Below are 22,546 nucleotides of genomic sequence, written 5' to 3' on the forward strand. Positions count from 1 at the left end.
TCAAGTATTATCCATCCTCCTCAGAAATATCTTCCCAACTGTCTTTCATCTCCACAAGCCAGCAAAGGAATACCACACTGCATGAGAAGCCAGCGCGCTATAAGCATATTTGGGCACCATAATCTGTTCATTTTCTCCCAAAGGAGTTACCATGAAAAACAGCAGTCATTTCAAATTGTTTCTTTTGCCTTTCCTCTAGGAGGGGGAAAAAAAGAAAATAGATGCACACACAACCTTTCCACATTAGGGTTCCACTTCCACAAATTCTATGTTGACAATTTATTTTTTTTAGTTCTCACGTGTGCATTGAAACTGAACAGTTCTTACTGTCATTCTTCTCTGAACAATTCCTTATGTATAATAACTGTGTGAGATATATTTACATTATATTAGGTTTTATAAATGATCTAGAAGTGATTCAAAATATGTGGGAGGGTTATTGGCACAGACTACCCTATTTCATTGAAGGGACTGGGGTATCTGCAGGGAGTCCTTGTGGGCACTGAGGGATGGCTATATTATGCCATTGTCAAAAGAAAGAAAGAGAAAATGTGGCCAGCTTATGCAGAGTGCAGTCCGCATTAGTGCATCTCCCATGAGTTCAGTACGGGATAACGAGCCACAGGAGACAAAGGCAGGAGAAGGACACAGAAGAACACAGGAAATGAGAGGGGTCTTGGGGCCTCCCATCCACTCATCCCTCACATCATTATGGTCCATTTCTACCTGTAAAGATTTAGCTTCCTCTTGGAGCCTGAGGAGAATTCATGTGTCTCAATCTTAGGCGGTGACAGAGAGCCATGAGTACAAAGTTTAGCGTGAGACCTGCGCTGTGCTCAGCTGTTGGAGAGGTAAGTGTAGCTGTTAGTCTTTCTGCCCTCTCAATCTTCTTCATCCACTCAATTTTCTTTCAAATAATTTGACAACTTGTCTCTTATTTTTCTCTTCAAACGATGGAAACAAAAATCCTTGGTGACTAATGGCATGGATAGTAAATGTCCTTACCACTTCATATTTAGAGCCATCTGTGAATCCCATTTCAACTGGCTTTACAAAACAATTTCCAGCACATTCTACTTGCAGTCAAATGAAGTGGCAATTTTCTTAAAATATGGAGTAATTTGGTTCTAGGCAGAATATGTATTAACACTCATAAACATAAACATTTTTAATGTCGCATTTAAATATGGATGATGTGACTTGAAAGTGCCACAGAAACACAATCAGAATAATTTCAAGAATAAGGAGATCTAACTAAAGAAGATTGAGAAAAGGTAATGAAAAGAAACACAGAAGCTGAGTGTGTTTGATCATGGATAAAACCTTGTTTTGTGAAACAGCCTGAGAGGAAGGAAACAAGCAGCAGATTCTGACCCTGTTCATATGTCCAGTAAGGTCGAGAGCTACTTAGTATTCTGACCTTGGTCCGACAGCTCCGGGCCTAGACCACTTCCAAGTCTTCCTTCAACAGTGACAACACGGTAGCCATGCTGGGCCAGGAGGTGCTGGTGAGCCTGAAGCTGTGCTCTCCTGTAGTAAGGAGGCCTGTAGAGGATGGCCGTCCTGCCATGACTGCCGAAGTGTATCTCAATTGAGTCTTCAATCTAAGAAAAGAAAGAAGGCATGAAAATCCAAGGTGAGAAGGCAGTGCATTTCCATGGAATGGCACTATCAACACACTCCGAGGCCATTCAGAAAGCTCCCCTTTCCATTTCCTCTAGGAAGGAAAGACCACAACTCTCCATTCACTGGCAAGGACTGAGATATTTGCAAGCAAGCACTGAGGGTGAGCTGAGCACCTCACACTGTTACAGGAAGATGAATGTTTAAAAAAACACAGAGCTCCTTGGGGGAAACTGCTGCCTAGAATGACAGGGTAGCTGAAAACACAAATTAACATTAATGACTGTCATCAAAGGAGTCCCAGTCACACTACCTTTTAATCACATTTAGGCAAACACCATAGAAGACCAGGACTCAGAAAGGACAGTACCTGTGCTGGGGACACAGTCGAAAAGAGAGAGCTGAGAGGCTGTCAGCACTGTCCGAAATGATGAATATTGATTGCCAGCTTGACAGAATTGAGAATCGCATGACAGCCAAACCTCTGGGCATTTATGGGAGGGAGCTGCTAAGTTGACTTAGCTGAGGTGGGAAGCCTCACCTCAAACGTGGGCAGCATCATTCTAATGGCTGTTGTTTTGAACTGTGTATGAGAAGAAAGCAAGGTGAATATCAGCATTCATTTCTTTCTGAGTCCTGAGTACAGTATGATGAGCTAATGCATGCCCCTGCTGTCCTGCCTTCCCAACAATGACTGACTGTACCCTCCCAAATGGAAAGGCAAAATAAATTGATTTTGTCAGGTATTTTGTGGCACTGATGACAAAAATGACTGATACCTTGTTAGTTTTAATCAACTACGATAAAGCAAGGTTGAAGGCATCTTCCTGAGCCAGGAAGGATCTTTAAGGGTGAGCCAACAAGAGCTGATGGGACATCATGACTCACAGTTCTTCCCACAGTAGCTAGTTGCTCCCCCAAATACACATTCCTTTTTCTCACTACAGTGCTTAGGTTATCCCATGAATAATACCTTCTATGCACGGAAAGAGGCAGATACTGAGCATTTTTTTTTTTGACACTCAAGAATAAGTCTTGATAAAGTGATGTTGGCTTATTCTTGGAAGGGATGAGGTTCGACAATGGTCAGGCAAGAAATATAAAAGGCAAAAGAAGAGATCACAAAGGAGAGGTACAGGAAATGAGGTGAAATCAGGTCCAGTGGAAGCTGTCCATGAGCTTGTTTACTTAGTGGGTCTGGAGTCTGGAGCATAAGACACTCACGGATTTCAGTATTTAGAATGGTGGTTTGTTGTTGTTGCTGTTGTCATTTTTGTTTTGTTTTGTTTTACTATTTCCATCAACAGATTAGGTTGGTCTCACTTCATCATTTAAAAGGGGTGTGTGTGTGTGTGTGTGTGTGTGTGTGTGTGTGTGTGTGTGTGTGTGCATGTGTGGGTTTATGCATGGTGCCTGTGGAGGCCAGGAAAAAGTATCAGGTCTCCTGGAGCTGGAGATTCAGGGAATTGAGGGCCACCTGACCTGAGTTCTGAGGTCCTCTGGAAGACCAGCAATTGCTGATAACCACCGGGGCATCTTTCCAACACCTAAATCACAAGGCTGCTAGAAGCTGTTTACCATCACCGGTCACATAACCCAGTCATTTCCATACCTGGTTCCCACCTTCCTCTTTATATACCGTCATGCCTTCTGTCTACAAATGCCTTTATCAATACATCCATCCATCAAACTCTAAAACATCCCCAAATAGTTCATCTTTCTTGGAAAATTTAACTACTGCTTGATGAAACACCATGACCAAAGCAACTTGGGGAGCAGAGGGTTTATTTGGCTTACACTTCCATATGACTGCTCATCACCAATGGAAATCAAACAAGGAAGGAACCTGAAGGCAGAAAATGATGCAGAGGAGTATCACACACTGGCTTACTCCTATGGCTTACTCAGCTTGCCTTCTTACAAAACCTGGGACCACCAGCTCAGGCATGGCACCACCCACATCAACCACTAATTAAGAAAATGCCTTTAAAAAGGGGCAGGGTGCTGGAGAGATGGCTCAGTAGTTAGGAGTGCCAGCTGCTCTTCCAAGGGTCTTGAATTCAATTCCAAGCAACCACATGGCCGTTCACAACCATCTGTAATGTGATCTGATGCCCTCTTCTGCCCTGCAGGTGTATATGCAGGCATAGCACTGTATACATAATAATAAATAAATAAATCTTAAAAAAAGAAAAAGAAAGTGCCCTACAGGCTTGCCTACAGCCAATTCTTCTTGTAGGCATTTCTCAGTTGGGGATTCCTCCTCTCAGATGACTATAACGTTTGTCAAGTTGACAAAAAAAAAACTATCCATCACTATGAGCATTTATGAAAGGGTTTTACATCTCACACCTGGGTCAGTTCCTTCTAAACCAGGCTCACCTGGTTAGTTTATCCCTAATGTCTATCCCAGTCCACTGTACATTCTGTATACTTAACAAGTGAGGATCTTGACATCAATCAACTGTAGGGATGAATCAAAATCTTTAAAGATATCTGTGGAAAAAGAAATAGGCTTTGCTGGGTATGTGACACCCACCCCATTGCAGTACTCAGGAAGTGGAGACAAGATGACCAAGGTCAGTTCACCATTAGCCAGAGTACACAAAGAAGAGAAAGAAGAAAGTGAAGCCAAGAGGAGAAGGAAGTGGGGTGAAGAGGGTAGTGGGAGGAGGAGAAGAAGAAAAAGCTACTGACAACTTTGATACAAACTATTGCTGTCTTCAAACGTATGGACCAAGCATAGTGAAGTACAGACCACACACCTAGTCTTTCTATCACTGTCTATATGATCTTTGACAATACCTTTCTACTGGGAGTGCTACAAAGGTGAAAGAGTTAAGACTTGTAAAGTATTTAGAGCCATGCTTTCCACATAGCAAGTACTATGTCTGTGTTTTTAAAAGAATACTATATCACAGTAAGGAGCCAAGAAAATGTTCCAGATTTGATCTATGTGTGACACATACAAGTGTAATGAGTGCAGCCAAGAACAACAGAACATAATCACCTTCTGTACGTTATACTTTGGGAAAAACATATTGAAGCAATGATTCCTCTATCCTAAAGACTATTGTATTTTATGGACGAAGAAACTATTTGTCCTAGTTTGCTTCCTACTGCTGTAATAAAATACTAACCAAAACCAACTTGAGGAGGAAAGGATTTATTTGGATTACAGGCTACAATCCATCATTGAGGTGTAGGGGCAAAATTAATGCCATATCCTATATGTAATGTATATTCTACAATTAATGTCGTGCTCTGTGAGAAGTTGTCCTCCAGGTGATCCCACTTCTCCCTGCGTCCTGGGAATGACACCTGCCAGCAAGCACTCTCCAGAAACTCCACCAGAACAGTTAGATACAATTAACGCCCAATGATCCTCTGAGATAAACAGCTTCCCTGGAGATTCAGCCTCCTGGACCCAACCTGCCTGAAGGTCAACATTCCTGAGACTCAAAACACCCTGCTTATGGTTTTTTTCCTTACTTCCCTGTGACCCCCCACTCCTAATTACAGTTTTTCCTTATAAAACCATTACTCTTGAAGCTCCAGTATCACTCTCCTATCCTGCTGCATCAGGAAGAATTGTGATCTGAAGCTCTGAGCCCATAATACAGGGCCCTGTGTATATTGCATCAGTATTGAGTCCTGGTGATCTTTTGGGGGCGGGGTCGCAATTTGGGTAAATCTCGGCAAAACAGAGGGAAACCACATCAGAAACACAAGACAGGAACCTCGAGGCAGGAACTACAACAGAGACCATGAAGGGACACTGCTTAGTGGCTTTGCTCCCCATGGCTTGATCATCTTGCTTTTTATACAACCCAGAGCCACCTGGCTGGGATTCACAGCACCCATATGGGATGAGCTGTTCACATCAGCCATTAGTCAAGAAAATTACCTCTCCAGATTTGTTTACAGGCCAGTCTGATGAAGGCGTCATCCCACTCAAATTTCCCTCTTCCCAAATACGTTTAGTTTGTGTCCAGTTGACAACTAGCCAACACACTATTTAAACTCTAAGAATTGACCTGCAAACTGGGACGTGACTCCTGAGAAAAAAATTAATTGAACGCTAAACTTATAATTGGTGTCTGGAACTGAGCATAGGCTGTGCCCTTTGATCCACATGGGATTATAGGGAATGTGTGGGCCTCACCAGGCCAAAGTAAACAAACAGGCGTCTGGGTGAAAGGGGAAAACTGATGCTTCCAAATATATCAGTGCCACTCAAGCAGAATACGAGGATCCAGAATTTCCCTTCTCACACTATTCTTTCCCTAACCACAGGATGCTCCTCTGTATTTCAGCTGGCTCAAGTACAGAAGAAACCGAGCATGAGCAGAGAGTATCTCAAACTCATCCGTCATTTTCATTTTAAAGCTACGACTCTTCTTTTTCACTCAACCAATATCAATTTAAGCAAGAGCACTGTAATTTTTACCAGTATATCTTATATTGGGCACATTTTAAATAATGTAAAAGTGCTGGTCATGGTTTACTATAACCTCGATAACTTGTCTTAAAATTCTAACTCGCTTCTGAGACTGTAGTGAATAAAGGAAATGAGGTTGTCAGTAAAACTATGTTGCTTTATTCTGTAGTATAAACTGCTCTTGTCCTTGTAATATTTATAACACACCGTATCAGCAGAGTGACCCAATACCAAAGGTCAGGGACAGTTTTAGCTAGTCCAATGACAGGTGCACATGCTACGTAAGTGAAACCGAAACTGTGCAAATAATTATGTCAACCGCACCAACAAATGCAGGATTATCAAATGTGAAAAGCAGTGCTTTGGGAAATCGCTTGTGATTACACCGTTAGTTACGCATATCTTTAGTAGACTCACGCAGCTCGCCACTGTCTTCCACTACCGCATACCTACAGGCTCACAAGGCTGCTGACCAGAATTTAGAAAAGCACAGGTTTTCATACTGTATAAACCCCCAAATTACTTGCGTCGATTTCTTAGTGAGAGATTTGCAAAGTTCTTCCTCAGAAATCACTTTGCTAGCCTACATGAGCGTTTTTTTTTTTTTTATAGATGAACACATCACTTTTACTTCAAAATCTGAAACCTTTATATCACCTTAGCTAAAGTGAAGGTGGGCTACTGTAATAAAGCACTGGGAGTGTTTGATGGCGCGATGTACAGTGAAAGAAGAAATAGACTGATCATCAATAACATGGACTTGAATTCTGGCTTGCTTTATATACTGGGCCAAGATTTTTTTAATCTGTCCACATCCAACTGTTCCTATATGTATATCTGAGAGAACAAGCCCTGCCTCATGAGCTTGTATTGATGTTTTGATATGAAAATGCCCAATGACACAGTGTTCTACCACTAAGTGATGCCAAAACATATATAGAGCGGAATTATAATATTGTATCATAGCTGTCCTTTTATATTGGAAATTCTGTAAGTTGATAAGGTTTGGTCTCTGCCGTGAAAAACATTTTGACAATAAACCATGTATGCATATGCTTGATGTTTTTCTTTACGAGGATCATCATCTTTTTATTCAATAGAAGTCTACTTTAATTAAATTATCATGTGCTCTTTTTTAGAGAAAAAGCTTCATAGAATGTGTTCTTTTCAGGGATTTCCCTTTCTTAGCTCCTTCCTGCCCACCCAACTCCATGCCCTTTCTTTTCATCTCTCTTTAGAAAACAACCAGGAAAACAAGCAAACACGTAAAAGTACAAACAAACCAGAAAAAGAAACACAGGCACACAAATAAAACATATAAAAATACAAAATTAGAAACCATAGTATAGAAGCAAAACCAAAAACAAACAAACAAACAGAAAAGCATTGAGCTCTTTTGTGTTGGCGTACTACTACTGGGTATAGGGCCTTTTCTTCAGTGTGTTTTATAGACTCCCAGACTCCGCTGGATTCCATTGGACAAAACTAAATTTTCCTTTGCAAGCAGATGTCACTTGCAGATAGCTTCTCTGGTTGCAGCCATTCCATTTCTGTGTCCATTCTAGGACCCCTTCCGGCGTGAACTTGTGCTGGCCTTGTACATGCTGCTGCAGTCTTGGCCTGGAAGACCATATCCCTGTGATCAGTCCCCTCTCCCCACTCACCTCCCTGGCTCTTACAGTCTCTCTGATTCCTCTTCTGCATAGTTTCCTGAGCCCTTAGGGGAGGGTTGGGTAAAGATGTCCCATTTAAGACTGCATGTTCCAAAATACCCCACTTTCTGCACATTGTCTAGCTGTGAGTCTCTGCGAGTTCTCATCTGCTGCAGGGAGAAGCTTCTCTGATGATGTCGAAGCAAGACACTTATCTATGGACATGGCAGAACACTGTTAGGAATCGACTCACTGCTATGTTCCTTCAGCAGAATAGCGTTCTGTTTCCCTCCAAGAACATGGTCTATCCAGCCTTCAGTTCTTGGCCATCCAAGCAACTGACCCAAGTTCTATCCCATGGAGTGGGCCTTAAATTCAACCAGAGAGTTGAGTGGCTACTCCTACAACTTTTGTGCTATGTGTACATTTGTAGTGTGTGTGAGTGTTTCCCTGCATGTCTGTGTGTGTACCACATGTATGCCTGGTGTTCATGGATGTCAGAAAAGGGCATTAGATCCCCTAGAACTGTAGTTCCAGGTGGTCTTAAGCTGCCATGTGGGTGCCTGGAACCAATTCGGTCTTCTTCAAAAGCAGCTATCTCTTAGCTACTGCTGTCCAGGCCCAGCCCATTAGTTTTTGAAAACAATTGTGCAACACTGAAACAGGAGGAGCTGAAGAGCCTCCCTCCACGGCTTCCACCTTCAGGGTTTCTTTCTTAGAAGTAATCTCTTTTTCCCTCCCCCCCTCCCTATCTTGCTTTTTCTTTTTTTTTATTCCATTCAGTGCTGGTTTTTTTTTTTTGAATTTTTATTTTATTTATTCTTTGACATCTTCACACATGTGTGCATTGTATTTTGACCACACCCACCCTTCTTGTGTGCTCTAATTCCTTCCAGAACTCCTCCATATCTTCCTCCCAATTTCATATCCTCTTCTTCTTCTTCTTCTTCTTCTTCTTCTTCTTCTTCTTCTTCTTCTTCTTTTCTTCATAACCCTGAGAGTGAAATTAAATCTACCCATATGTCCACAGGTGTAGTATGGCTCCCCAGCAGAGCATCGGCAGCCCACTAGAGGCCATACCTTTGGCCTCCCTCGCCTAGTGCTCAGCAAGTGCCAGCAGTTGGTTCTCAGTTAGATGTGGGGCTTCAGAAGCCCTCTCCCATGCATGCCTGCCCCTGCCCCCAGGATAGTGCAGTCTTCCACCCCTTTCTGCAATATTCCCCAGGCTTCCCCTTATCGGAGATGAGATAGTTGCTCTGGATGGGGCCGGACACACCACAGTTCTTTGTTCTCTGGCCTTTGTCTAGCTGTGAGGCTCCATCCTAAACACCATGGATTGCAACAAGAAGTTTCTAGGCAGGCGGTGGTGGCGCACGCCTTTAATCCCAGCACTTCAGAGGCTGAGACAGGCAGATCTCTGTGAGTTCCAGGCCAGCCTGGTCCACAAAGCAAGTCCAGCCAGGACTGTCAGAGCTACACATAGAAACCATATCTTGAAAAAAACAAGCAAGCATGCAAACAAACAAACAAAAAGGAAGTTTTTCAGCTGAGCCTATGGATGTAAGGATAAGTATTTAGAAGGCACTTTGATGTTATGATCATTTAGCAAAACAGTGGCACCGGGTTCTCCCCACGATTGCAAGGGGCCATTATCTCTAATACACAAGTATTATTTGTTCATTTGTTTATTCATTTGTTTATTTATTATATCCACCACCTGCTTCCCTACATCAGACCGGAAATATGTTTATGTCTGGTGAATCTTCTTTTGCTTTCTCAGCCTAAGGACAGTATTTGGTATAAAGGCATAAATAACAAATATGTTTTGAATGACTATATGTAAGCATCTTTTCTTTAATGTGTTGGCAATGGAAAGTAGTAAAATGTATGTCAAGGAATATATTCAAATAGGATTTTGCATTATAGCAATAATGTAAAAAAACGAGGTTGTATTTAAAAACCACAGTGAATTTACAGTAAAATACTAAGTAAAGAAAATGTTCTAAAAGTATTACTTTTTCAGTTACCTTCAAAATCTTCACCAGAACTTACACAAAATCCAGAAAATACAGCTCTTTAAAATATTGGAGGGCCAAGAAATAAAACTTGCTTTTTTTTCACATGACAAAAAGACTTTTTGGTGGATTTACTGAAGTAACCGTATATTTATGAGAGCTTTGATGCTCAAGTACAAATCATACCAAAGGCTTTGCATGAGTGTCATAGATGACTAAAAGTTAAATTGCCTTTTTGGTCCAGACTTTTGGCATTTAGAAAATATTATAGAGTTCTATCACAGTGAATTATGTTTTAATTTTCCCACTAGAAGAATAAAATAGACTCTTTCCCACCCTCAGGGAAATGTACATTTATTTAAAATAATTTAGGTAATAAAATGGAAAAGATTTTCCAGGATGCATATCAAACACAATTTTACTAATTGCAAGACAGTAAGAATGCAGCAGTTTCTTGAACTTGCTGGTAAAGCCTCCTAACAGTGTCTCCTGATGATGCACAGACTTGAAAACCTGTTTGGTCTCCAGAATCCATGCATGTGCCCCCATCGTATGCATACCAATAATAAATAAATAAATACAGTTTGAGAGTGTCTCCTCTTCAGTGAAATGTCAGTGAACCATTGTCAACATCTTGTAACAGACCCAAACAAATCTCAAGCTGGTCACTGAGTGGCCATATTTTTCAGAGCCAAGGATCTTTTCATTATATTGCTAAATTATATCTTAGGTATGTCAACTCTGGGCTATTATGGACTGACAACTTTTTCTGTAAATATTTCTATGTAAGTTCTAAGCAAATAATAGAGAAACTAAACCAACAACGTTTCAATATTATGGTAGACAGCTTTTCATCAGGGTGAACCATCACAATGTGGTTCAAAGGGGAAAAGGGTTTTTTTGATTCAAGGTTTCAGTATAAAGTCAGCTACCTTCATGGCCTTTATGACAGTAAGGCAGAACACTGTGGTGGGAGCTTGTACTGCAACAATGTGGCTTACCTCCTAGAGCAGAGGAACCCACAGGACACCAGAGGGCCTCTGCCTTAACAGAACTAAGAGCCAGCCATGGAGAACACACCACAACAACCAGTTATTAATGTCAGGCAAGCCCAAGATAGAAGATGCTGAGGAAGCTAGGTTCTTTCTCTCCCTTGCTCTAGCTCTCCCTTGCCACTCAATTACCATCCACTCATGTACCTCTCTTGTACATTTCAAATATGGCAGGCATGGTGCTAGACTCAGGAGAAGGTGACAGTGAAAGGCCTATGAAGTTCTGAACCCACTGGGTGTTTTCTTTAGCAAGCATTTGGTGGAGTTGAGTGCAGCATGACTTCCCATGGAGACAGTGATCCTCGTCTGCCAGGGAATGGCCCCTCTTGGAAGGCATGGCATGGCACGGCACTGTTGTTCATTTGTATTGTGAATATGGTGCGTGAAACAAGACAGAGACAGCTATTCAAGGCAGAAATGAGATTAGAAAAGAAATTAAAGGACCCTTGAAGGTCACTGTCATGGGCGTCCTTTATTTTAAGTGGCAAATACAGTCGGGTAAGCAGTAAGAGGTAGCTTACATAAATGACGAATGTTTAGAAAAGACTAATGCAGTATCACTTACGGGCTCATTAGGCAGCCAGTGGGAAACCCAGACCTAAGTCATCAGGGTAATAGAAGTTGATCAGTTCACGCCGACTTTTTAGGCAGGTCTGACTTTAGTGAACTTTGATTCCTTCCAGTAAGAGACACAACACAAATGGGGGCGGTGAAGTAACTGGACGCAGTGCATCAGAGAAAAGGCATTCCTCACTTCACTGTGTTCTGGGAACATGAGTGTGTGGAGAGAATTCTAGAAGGTCAGATAGACTTTGATTATCGACTTTTTTTCCCTCTGAGACAGAGTTCCTCTGTGGAGCCTGGTCTCACTTTGTAGACTAGGTTGGTCTCAAACGCACAGAAATCCATCTGCCTCTGCCTCCCTGAGTGCTGGGATTACAGGCTTGTTACACTGTGCCTGGCTTGACTTTGATTATCTAAATCACAAGATTTCCTGAAACCTAGAAGTTACTTCATGTCTTATAGAAAATGCATTTTAGCACTACATAAATGGGGCAGCAGTAGCACATGGGACTCAGTAGGAAGAACAGAAAGTACCAGCTGTACTGAGACGGCATCCAATCACAGGGGAAGCCTGGGGAAGAACTGTGAGGATGAGGATGAGCTAAAGGCTCTGCACTGTGGAGCCAAGGCAGCGGGAGGCAACCACAGCATGGCCAAATCCCATTTAAGGAATGGCTTTGAGAACATTTAGGAGACAGCCAAATCTGTCCAAACCTACCAGTTAGAATAAAGGACGGAGCTGAGGGGAAAGGCAAGGAACAGTAGGTACAGCTGGACCAGGCTGAGGGGAAAGGCAGGGAACAGTAGGTACAGCTGGACCAGGCTGAGGGGAAAGGCAGGGAACAGTAGGTACAGCTGGACCAGGCTGAGGGGAAAGGCAGAGAACAGTAGGTACAGCTGGACCAGGCTGTCTACACAAATATTCACTGATAAGTGATGTGAGTTGTACGTGTTCTTGAGTTACATCTGAAATACTAACATCTAGAGAACAAGGCATGGTATTTGTTTATCAGGAAAAAACTTCACATCTATAAAACATTAAATATGCTATCTGCAGGTGATGCCTAAAGGTTTCCCAGGTCACTCTACCAAAACCTTTGGAACAACATGATCCTTTCCTGCATGGGCCAAACTGGAAAGTTTTTGTATATGAAGAATGAAAGAGAGGACAGAATGGTGAGGAACAAGCTGCAAGACCAAAGGTCAAATGGACAAACGGAGCAGCTTCTCAGCCTGCAAACGCCAGCAGGGATACAGTGATGCTGCGTGAAGCAGCATGCCCGTGTTAACTTGTTCCTCCTGCAGGATAAGGCTCACATACCTCATGGATCTTGGAGACAAGGAGAAATCCAAAAGGAAACCAAGAACAGGAGCATGGCAGTTTCTCCTGGAGTCCTTCTCTGGGGGTCTACCCCTGACTGCCCGCCTACCCTGATGCTGCAATCCCCATCTTTGTTTCTACTGCCCTCCTTTCCAGGCATCAGCCAAAAAAACCTACACCGTCTCCCTTCTCTGCTTTTTCCAATACACGCCCCCTCCCCCCCCCCATCCTCCGTTATGAAAGTAATAGAAAGTCTGGTTTTCAGCCTCCTTTGGAAGCTTTTCCTCAGGCTAATCCAAGACTCCTTGGCTTGAGATGCCACCCACCATGCACAGCTGCGAGCCATCAGTTCTCTGTTTGCTATAAGTCTGCAGACATAGCAAAGCCCCAGCTGAGAAGATAAAAAAAAAACCACAGCAATAGCTGGGAGGTGGCGGTCAGACAGCTTCCTTCAAATCAGCTTTAGGAAAAAGCTGTCTTGGAAAGCAGCGAGCTCAGGAGGGAATGCGCTCGCCTTACTTGTGGCTACTCTGTGCTGTGGAGTGAGCACCCCCACTTGAGTCTCTCCACTTTCCTTCTGTCTTCTTCCTCCACAGCCTCCACCCTTCCCTGTGCTAGTCCTCCAAACGCCAATAAAGCTTAACAGGGGTAGGAAGTCGTTTCCGTTGCAGCCCATGGGCCTGGTCACACCAGCTTATGTCAGAATAAAAGCTCTCCAGCTGACCCGGAGGGTCCCTCTTGTCCTCTCGGCCTCCTTAGGACCAGCACTTCTTACAGAGCACCCCTCCACGAGAGAGAAGCTGTGGAACCGACAAGCCACCCTTGTGAAACGACGAGGCACGGACAAGGAAAGAGCTTGTTCCTTTGAAACATGTTAAAATAATAGTAAAGTCTCTACCGCTGGAGCCCAAACAAGGAGTTAATTCAGCGACTCAGCCTTAAAAATAGCCAACTCCCTGCAGAGTGAGTGGAACAAGAAGGGGAAAACACTGGGGCTGTCATCACAGTATCAGTACCTAAGCAGCAGGCTGTGGCCAGACGTCTTCACGGATGCCTGATGCTCTGAATCTGACTTTGAGGCTTTTCCAGCAACACCCCAAAGCCTGCTAAGTCTCAAGTCCCCCTCATTCCTGTACCCCACTCAGCCCCTTCTCTGCAGGCTCCACTTGAGGCACTCCGCTTTCCTCAGCTGCCCTCAGCACTGTCTCCTGCCCTCTTCAAAAGAACATTGGGACGGAAGCCTCTGAAATATACAACCCTTCACAAATACAGAACTTTATTAAACAAATGTCTTCTAAGCAGGTTGGAGACAACAGGCCCTCTTGAGGTAGTAAAAAAATTTCAATAAAAGCTATAAGTTTTGAACATAGGAGTTCATAGAGGTCCTGTCAAAAGTTACAAGGAGAATAAGTAAAGGGTTGTTTACATCTTAGGGATGATAAAGCATTGAAAAATAGTACTGGAGTCACAGCTTTATTCTCTAATTTTAAAAGCTGATTACAAATAGTGTTAGGAAAAATATGTCTCTCTGACTTACATATGCCCAGTGAACACACTTCTTAGACTTAGATGCAATTCATTAATTGCATCTGTAAATATGCTTTAATTTTAGTTTTGTATATAATGTTCTGTAGGTAAATTCACACATCAGGATATCAAAAGTCACTTATTAAACATTATGTTCCTTGCTCCTGCTGAGAAATGATAGTCACTATTGGACAAGGATGGACTGTCTCATAGTGTCCTCTTTTTCAATGCCCAAATGCCCAATTTCAGTGTCATCTCAATCTTCTCTCTCTTCCTCCCATATTACCAATCACAAATCACTGCCTATGTCCCCACCTCCAGTCCTGTTTGTATCCCCAACTGTCTGCCTGGGCCTGCTATCTTGTCTGCGTGTCACCTCTGCAGTGGGTCACCATGCAAAACCTCGTGGCAGCCAGCCTGGACTCTGTTTGTGGTATCAGCACACTCATGTTCTCCCCTGGGCAGAGTCCAGCCCGAGGAAGCACCTGCCGGATGTGAGGGGAGAACTCGAGCACTGACTGAGGGACTGAGGGGTTTTTCTGTCCACTCTCTACCCAGTCCTCATAAGTGTACCCCCAGAGAGAGGAGGATGGGCTCCTTAGCCTACGTTTATTATCTATGACCCAAACCACACATACTGTATCTCTGGCTCTTTCTGCCTTCCCCCTTTCTCATAACCGGGTCATCTCGATTCCCTCCCAAAACCCATGGCTCCATGAGCTGCACTGATGGGTAAGGACAGACCTCAGACACTCTCCATGCAGGTGTTCCTGTGTCTCCAGGGCAGCTGAGGCCAGCCCCAGTCCTGGTTGAGGACCAGGCTTGGCTATGAGATAGAAGCGCAAACTCAGGGAAACCCTTATCTCAACCGCATAGAAGCCAAGGCGGTAAGAAGCACACGGAAGAAGTTAGTGGCTTTCCCTTCAGCACACATATCTTACCGCCTGTCCCGTTCTTCCTCTGAGGGCCCACTTGGCTGCTCACTTCTACGGACTCCTTAGCTTCCCCTGTGCCGGATGCTTCTAATGCTGTAACCTTGCCTCTTCTCTGCAGAGGACCCTGAGCACCCCCCTTTTCTCTCCTAACAGCCTTGCCCATTGCTGCTCATATTACCAGATGCTGCAGATGAGGAAGGCTTTACGGATGCAAATGACAAGCTTGTTCTATAAGGCACTAGATGCCAGTTTCTTGCTCCCCAAATCAAAGCTTGGCAACAAATGGCAGTGAATAAAGATACTAGAACATAAATACGGATCCATTCAGATGGACACCAACATTTTGAGTTCTTTTCTTGGTGGGGCACACTGTGTTGATAGTTTTGTATGAAGGATGAAGCTCTGTTGAGGCCTTTGTCTCTTTTCTGTGTCTGGGGAGAAAAAACAAGTTCCCTTCCTAGAGGTTTAGTTCTTAAAGTGTCCAGGAGAAACCACCCCTTCTTACACGGCAGGTTGTCTTAATCTTCTCAACCCAGCAAGAAGTGTCTTTTAAGAGGAGGAGGAAACGGGAGGAGAGGTGAAGCACTGGTGAAGATATCAGAATTCAAGGATCCAACAGCAAGTCCAAAAGACTGTTGGCCACTATAGGAAATTCTATACTGCATACAACACGTACGCTGGCAGTGCCTCCCACTCGTCCATTTACCTGCCATGTAATGTGCCGGGATTGCTGTAAACATGATCTCTGCCCTGATTTCCTTTCAGCAACTTCCTGAAAGTTTCTCCTTTAATGTCGGAGGTCATAGATTTCGGTCGCATTGCGGCAAATGCTTGACTCCGTTGTTTAGGATTCTGCTAAGACACATGCTTAGGATTGTGTGCACACCACTGTGTGATGAGGAATGCTCCCCTTATTATCACAGACCAAAAAAAAAAAGCTTCTCCTTCAGATGTCATGATTTTCTATTAAGATAGGCAAGGAGGGGCTGGAGAAATGGCTCAGCAGGTAAGGGCACTGGCTGCTCTTCTGGAAGACCTGGGTTCGATTCCTGGTACCCACATGGCAGCTTACAATTGTCTGCCACCAGAGATCCAGAGGATCAAATGTTCTCATAAACATTCATACAGAGAAAACACCTGTATACATTAAATAAATGAAATACAAGTGCATAAAAATACAAATTAAAATAAAAGGTGAGGATCTTGAGGTTTCTGTATCTGGAAGAATATATTCCCACTAATACATTTTTATCCTTCCCCATCAAGTCTTTTAAAGCAGATGCATTATCTTAATGTTTCTTTGTAGGAGAAAGCTGTTCCCCACTCCCACTTACGCTTTTGTAAACAGATATAACTCTACCTCCAAATCTGTCTGCTTCAAATAGCTTTAAAACGCTTGGGCAAATTGATTTATCTTCTACTGTGGGAAATTACAGACCCGTCGTTAATGATTACTCAGGAAGAAAAAAAAAGAAAGATAGTTTTAGAAAATACTGATAAAGCAAGGGATGAGGGTGGGGGTGGGAATTGTGTCGGCCCTGGGAGAGTCAGAAGGAAAGCCTCACAGATCCTTGGGAAAGTTAGTTTCTTGCCGATGCTTTGCTGAGGTCAGGGAGTTCCTGTACTGCCAAAGAACAGCTAATTTCCTGTTCTATTTCTCTGGGAGCATTTGTGCACTTTAGCTAAATTATTGCTCACTCTTCCACTAGGGGAGAGCCAGGCTTGCTGCTGAAGCTCTTGGAATGGCATTAAACCTCCTACTGCTTGTTAAAGAAGCAGAGAAGCATCCAGAGGAAATGCAATGGCCACAATACAATTTTGGACTTGTACTCGTGTTTTGAAACATAACTTTGTAGCTTGACATCTGTAGAGCACACTGTTTGGTAGCTTTTTAATGAAAGAAGGAGCACTTTCAAGTAACCTCATTTATGCTTCATATTATGTGTTCTTCTCCCAAGAGGGGCCCAATGCAGTGAGATATGTTCATGGTGTTTAATTTTGGGAGATAATGTAATTTTCCTGCCTTTCAGAATCTCAAAGCTTTTCGAACCTTTCTCACCTAGTGCCAAACTAGAGATCACTTAACAACCCTAGGATAGTCTTTGACATCTCTAGGCCACACTAGGAAATTCAAACTCTGTGTGTGTGTGTGTGAGAGAGAGAGAGAGAGAGAGAGAGAGAGAGAGAATCACTCAACCCCAGGGCATTGAATAAACTAGGACTCTTGCTATCATCAATCTTGGGCAATGTCCCTTCTGTCTGGAGAGAGTTTGAAGACTAAGCCCTGTCTTAGACACAGAATGTTCTGGTGCTTTTTTCTGGTGTTTTTGTGGGAGCATGAAGCACTATCTAAACACCACACCCACATTTGTATGCCTGCAAAACAGCAACACCAATGCCCAGAAGCAATGCTGCTATTGAAGTAAATGTTTGTTCTTTATATAGATTATTCACTGCTATTAGCATTTTCCTGTCACCTGACTCACCCACCCTGACTTGCCCAAATGACCTCAGTTTTCTCCCAGGCATATTCATAATAGCAGATTCCAACTTCAATTTGTTAAGAACATCTGTGAGGCAGGTCAAGTGAGTTCTAGGAGGTTGTCTAGAAAACTAGTTAAGATCTTAAAGTTTGTGAATAATTTACATGCGTGCCAACCCTCATGATTTTATCAAGAAAGCCAGGCTGTTTTTCCCCATCAAATACATCTTATTGAGCAAGGTAGGAAATATTCCTCACAATCAGGAAACATTAAACTGTATATAGTTGTCACAGAGGAAAGTGACATAGGACAAGTGGTTTGAAACATTTTCCTGTTGCAGCCAGGAAAATACAGCCACGATTGCCATGAGATAGGAAAGAGCCACACGGGCCAGGAGGAGGATCTCTGAAGTTCTGCATGGAAAGACTTGGCCCAGATGAACAGCAAAGCAAGTATTTTGGGATTGTGCATGGGAAATAGCCCAGACAAAAATGATTAAAGCAGATGGCATGTGATAGAGGCGGGGAGATACTGGGAGCTAGGGGTTTAATATCTGCCCAGCCCCAGGTAAAATAAGGCTTATTCTAAAATACAACAAGTGTTTCTGTCTTATTGACTATGATAGCAGGTTAGAGAATACCACCATAGTAATTGTAGGTTTTAATAATAAACAGGATTAGATATTTTATATCTACTACAACATTTTCCTCTTTAAAATATAAGGCTGAAAATAAAAGTATGGGCTGTATATGAGTATCAAAATAAATGTACTCTAACCCATGCAGGGTGCCTTGTGCAGGGTCCCCTTCAAAGCTGCACTCTTAAGCACATAGCACCGCATCTGCCGACTCTGCCCCATGCTTGATGGATTCAAGCATGTAAGTTGACTCATGTCTTACATGTTGTGCTCCTGTGCTCCTGTTACTGTGATAAGCACACCCTAAGCCAAACAACTTGGAGATGAAATAGTTTATTTGGCTTATGGGTCACAGTCATCAAGGGAAACCAAGGGAAGACTCTGGAGGCAGGAACTGAAGCAGAAACCACAGAGGAACTTGGCGGCTTACGGCTTTGCTTTCCAAGCCTTTCCCAGCTTCCTTTCTTTCTTTTTAAAATTTTAATTTATTATAATTTATGCAGATTACATCCTGATTATTATCCTTTGCTTGTTTTCACCCTTCCTCCCTCTGTCCCTCTTCAGCCCCATTCCCCTCCCCTAGACCTCTGACAGATGGGGACCTCCTCCCCCACCATTCGACCACAGCCTATCAGGTCTCATCCAGATAGCCTGCTTCTTCTTCCTCTGTGTGCTCTCTGGGCCTCCCCACCAGATGGAAGGGGTCAAATCAGAGGCACCAGAGCTCATGTCAGAGCCAGTCTCCACTGTCCCAACTGGAGAGTGTCCACTGGCTAGATCTGAACAGGTGGTCTAGGTTTATTGCATGAATTGTCCTTGGTTGGTGCAACAGTTTGTGCAGGCCCCCTGGGCCCAGATCTGCCATCCTTGATGGTCTCCTTGTGTGGCTCCTAGACCCTCTGGGTCCTTCCATCCCCCCATTCTTCCATACCACTCTCAGCATTCCACCTGGTGCCCAGCAGTGAGTCCTAACATCTGTCTCTCAGAGGACATCTAGGTTGGGCTAATATCCACTTATAAGTGAGTATATGCCATGCTGGCTCTGGGTTACCTCACTCAGGATGATCTTTTCTAGTTCTATCCATTTGCCTGCAAATTTCAAGATTTCCTTGTTTATAATAGCTGAGTAGTGTTCCATTGTATAAATAAATGTGCCACAGTTTCTTTACCCATTCTTTGGTTGAGGGACATCTAGATTGTTTCCAGATTCTGGCTATTACAAATAAAGCTACTATGAACATAGTTGACCTAATGTCCTTGTTGTATGGTGGAACATCTTTCAGGTATATGCCTAGGAGTGGTATAGCTGGGTCTGTTGGTAGCACTATTCTCAATTTCCTGAGAAAGCTCCAGATGAATTTCCAAATTGGTTGTACATGTTTGCACTCCCACCAGCAATGAAGGAGTATTTCCCTTTCTCCACATCCTTGCCAGCATGTGCTTTCTTATATTACCCAGGACCCACTGCCCAGCGGTGACATCATCTATGGTAGGCTAAGCTCTCCCACATCAATCATTAATCAAGAAAATACCTACATAGATATGCACAGGGCCAATCTGATGGAAGCAATTCCTCAGTTGGTAGGTCCTCTATCCAGGTGCCTCTTGTTTGTGTCGCACGGACAAAAGCCAACTGGCACACACGTAAAGGTTGGATTGTTTCACTTGTGACTAGGGTCTTACAAAGTGAAGTGAAATTTTCTATGACCTTATATGCAACAAATGATACAGTATATATTAAAACAGATCTGTGATCTACGTATGTAATATATTCAGCAGGTTCGGCATTAGAGGTTTTGTTGGAGACCAATGTGCCCATCTCCACTGGTAATCTATACAGCTGAGGACTTATCCCTTACCTCACTGTTCAGATGGGCTGCATGCTAAGCAAACACGTGAGGAATAGTGATAGAAAGGGGGAGGGTTATATTTCACTGCATGAGCAAGCATACATTGGATCACCAAAGTCTTTTATCCTGACATAATCATTATAGTTCATCTATTCTTTTGAATCATAAACATCACAAGCCTTCATGAACTTAACTGAAAGGAGCATTTTTTTTGTTAATACTCTTATACGTATGTAACAGAGTCACAAAATATTTATCATTGTATACTATATTCCATCTTTAAACCTCATATTAAGTTAAAACGATGCTTTACATTTTGAACATGTTTCTGAAAGTATAAAGTGGATAATTTACCTTGCCAATTTCCATCTCTGGCATAGTACATATTAAAGAACAAAATATCTTAATTTTAAAAATGAATCTATCCCTTTAGCAATGCTGCCTGCCTAGAAAAAAAAAGTTTACAAAGGAAGCCAGTGGGAAAAATAAAACAGAAACGTTTCCCTCTTCCCTCACCCACTTCCCCCCTGCCTCCCCTTCCCCCCCCCCCCAGCCAAAAGGCCACAAACTCAAGGATGGGAGCAGGAGGGACGCACTCTAAGTGTAGCCTGTGGCTTCCATTACAGAGGCTTTCTCACTTGGGTTTTCCATTCCATTTGTACAAGAAACAAAACTGCTTAGAGCAGAAAAGTGCAGCCAGTAATAGCACTCTCCTGAAAGGACAGGAGGGAGCCCCACAAATAAAACGACAAAATGGCGGGAAGTTTGCACAACGTGTTTAAATATGAACTTTATGAGGACTTCACTAAAGTCTGAGGTATGCAAGTTTGAGTTTGTCTGAAGTTCTTTTAGAATGAACAATTTCTTTTTACCATTTCCACATTTCATTATAAAACTTTAAAAAATAATTTATTCAGATTACCCCTTGATTGCTGTCCCCATTCTCCCCTCCCTCCCTCTTTCACCCTCTTCCCCTCCCCTAGGCCTGTGACAGAAGGGGACCTCCTCCCCCACCATATGATCACAGCCTATCAGGTCTCATCTGGGTAGCCTGCTTCCCCTTCCTCTGTGTGCCACCAGTGATTACAAAACTTTCAAATGGCTCTAGTCACCAGCTGAGAGCAATCCACAGGCATCACACACCCACAAGGCATGTCACATCACTCAGGGCGGCTGCACACCTCTTTGTTTGCTGACATCTCCTGAAGGCCTGCACAGGTTCCTGTATTCAAAGCCAGTTAAACTGTGAAAAAAGTATGGTAAAGTCCAATATTAGACATTTAAATTATTATTAATAACTGCCAAGTTACAGCTATGAAGCAGCAACAAAAATAATTTTCAAGCCGATGTCGTGGCTCACGCCTGTAATCCCAGCCCTCGGGAGGCAGAGACAAAGTGAATCACTGTGAGTTCAAGGCCACCCTGGTCTACAAAGAAAGTTCAAGACAGCAAAGGCTACACAGAGAAACTGTGTCTCAAAAAACAAAACAAAACAAAATAACGATGTTCAGGTTGGGAGTCACCACAACATGAAGAAGTGTGTTAAACAGGAGGAGCATTAGGAAGGCTGAGAATCACTGCCTTAGAGTATTTTGCTCATGTGCTCAGCTGTCAGCCCTGACCATTTATCCAGCTTTAATCTGTACTGTTGCTTGTTTCCAAATAAAGTTATCTTTGCTACTTGGGTAAATCTGTGTGAGCTCTTATTTTTGACATTTTGGGCAATAGATCAAAAATCTGGAGGCATCCTTCCAGGATCCCAACCATTTGAAATAAAAACATTCCCTTAAAATATATATGAGAGATGTATGAGATTCCTCATACACTTAGGCTCCCAATGAGACAAAAAAGGGTGAAGTGGCAGAAAAGACTGTGATAAGTTACAGGGCAAATTTTGCATAACAGGTTGCTTGGAAGTCTAAGAAGCAGCCTGGGAAGGTGTTCAGGGGATGCTGGTGCAGGACCGAGAAAGTTGGAACTACATAGAGAGCAAAGAAGGGGTTCCTGTCATCTTTTGACATTGCCTTAGAGATGGACCTCACCAGCCCTCAGACTCTTCACTCCACTTTTATCCGTAAGGTGCTCACTGCATTTCAGGCATGGTTTTAGCCCTGGGGATGTGGCAGTGAGCAAATTAACTAGTCTTTGACCATAAGAAGTCTATGTTGCCTGTAGAGGAAGACAACGAACTAACAAACTGGCACACCTGTGTATTTATTCAGGGCCTCAGATCTTCACGTTGTACCCAGTGCTCACCCAGCTCACTTCTCCAAGTCCTCGGCAACAATGTGGTGTTAATCATCACGTCCTGCGCTTTAACATGAATCAGGGAACATTTCAAGCTTCACCTACAGAGAAGCAGGTCCACCTTTGAGTGACCCAGAGACCTTCCCCAACCTTTGGCTCGATTCTAAAACTCCATTTCCCTGGGAAAAGATAGCGTAGA

At 43.1% G+C, this 22,546-nt stretch overlaps 1 protein-coding gene across 6 annotated transcripts in view; it reads right to left on the reverse strand.

Annotated features, from left to right (window-relative positions):
- The window catches only part of CPED1 (cadherin like and PC-esterase domain containing 1), a 279,052-nt gene that overhangs the window by 247,926 nt on the left and 8,580 nt on the right, over window positions 1-22,546 (reverse strand). For 4 of the 6 annotated variants that reach the window (XM_084785389.1, XM_084785390.1, XM_084785393.1 and 1 more), the window contains exon 2: window positions 1,421-1,604. In XM_084785389.1, the coding sequence (XP_084641515.1) occupies window positions 1,421-1,604 (184 nt within the window). Of the gene's footprint in view, window positions 1-1,420; window positions 1,605-1,993; window positions 2,012-12,994; window positions 13,079-22,546 lie in introns of those variants that run through there. The other 2 variants (XM_084785391.1, XM_084785392.1) reach the window with 2 other exon arrangements.

The sequence above is a fragment of the Acomys minous genome (assembly GCF_964271855.1).
Source record: "Acomys minous genome assembly, chromosome: 6".
Lineage (NCBI taxonomy): Eukaryota > Metazoa > Chordata > Mammalia > Rodentia > Muridae > Acomys > Acomys minous.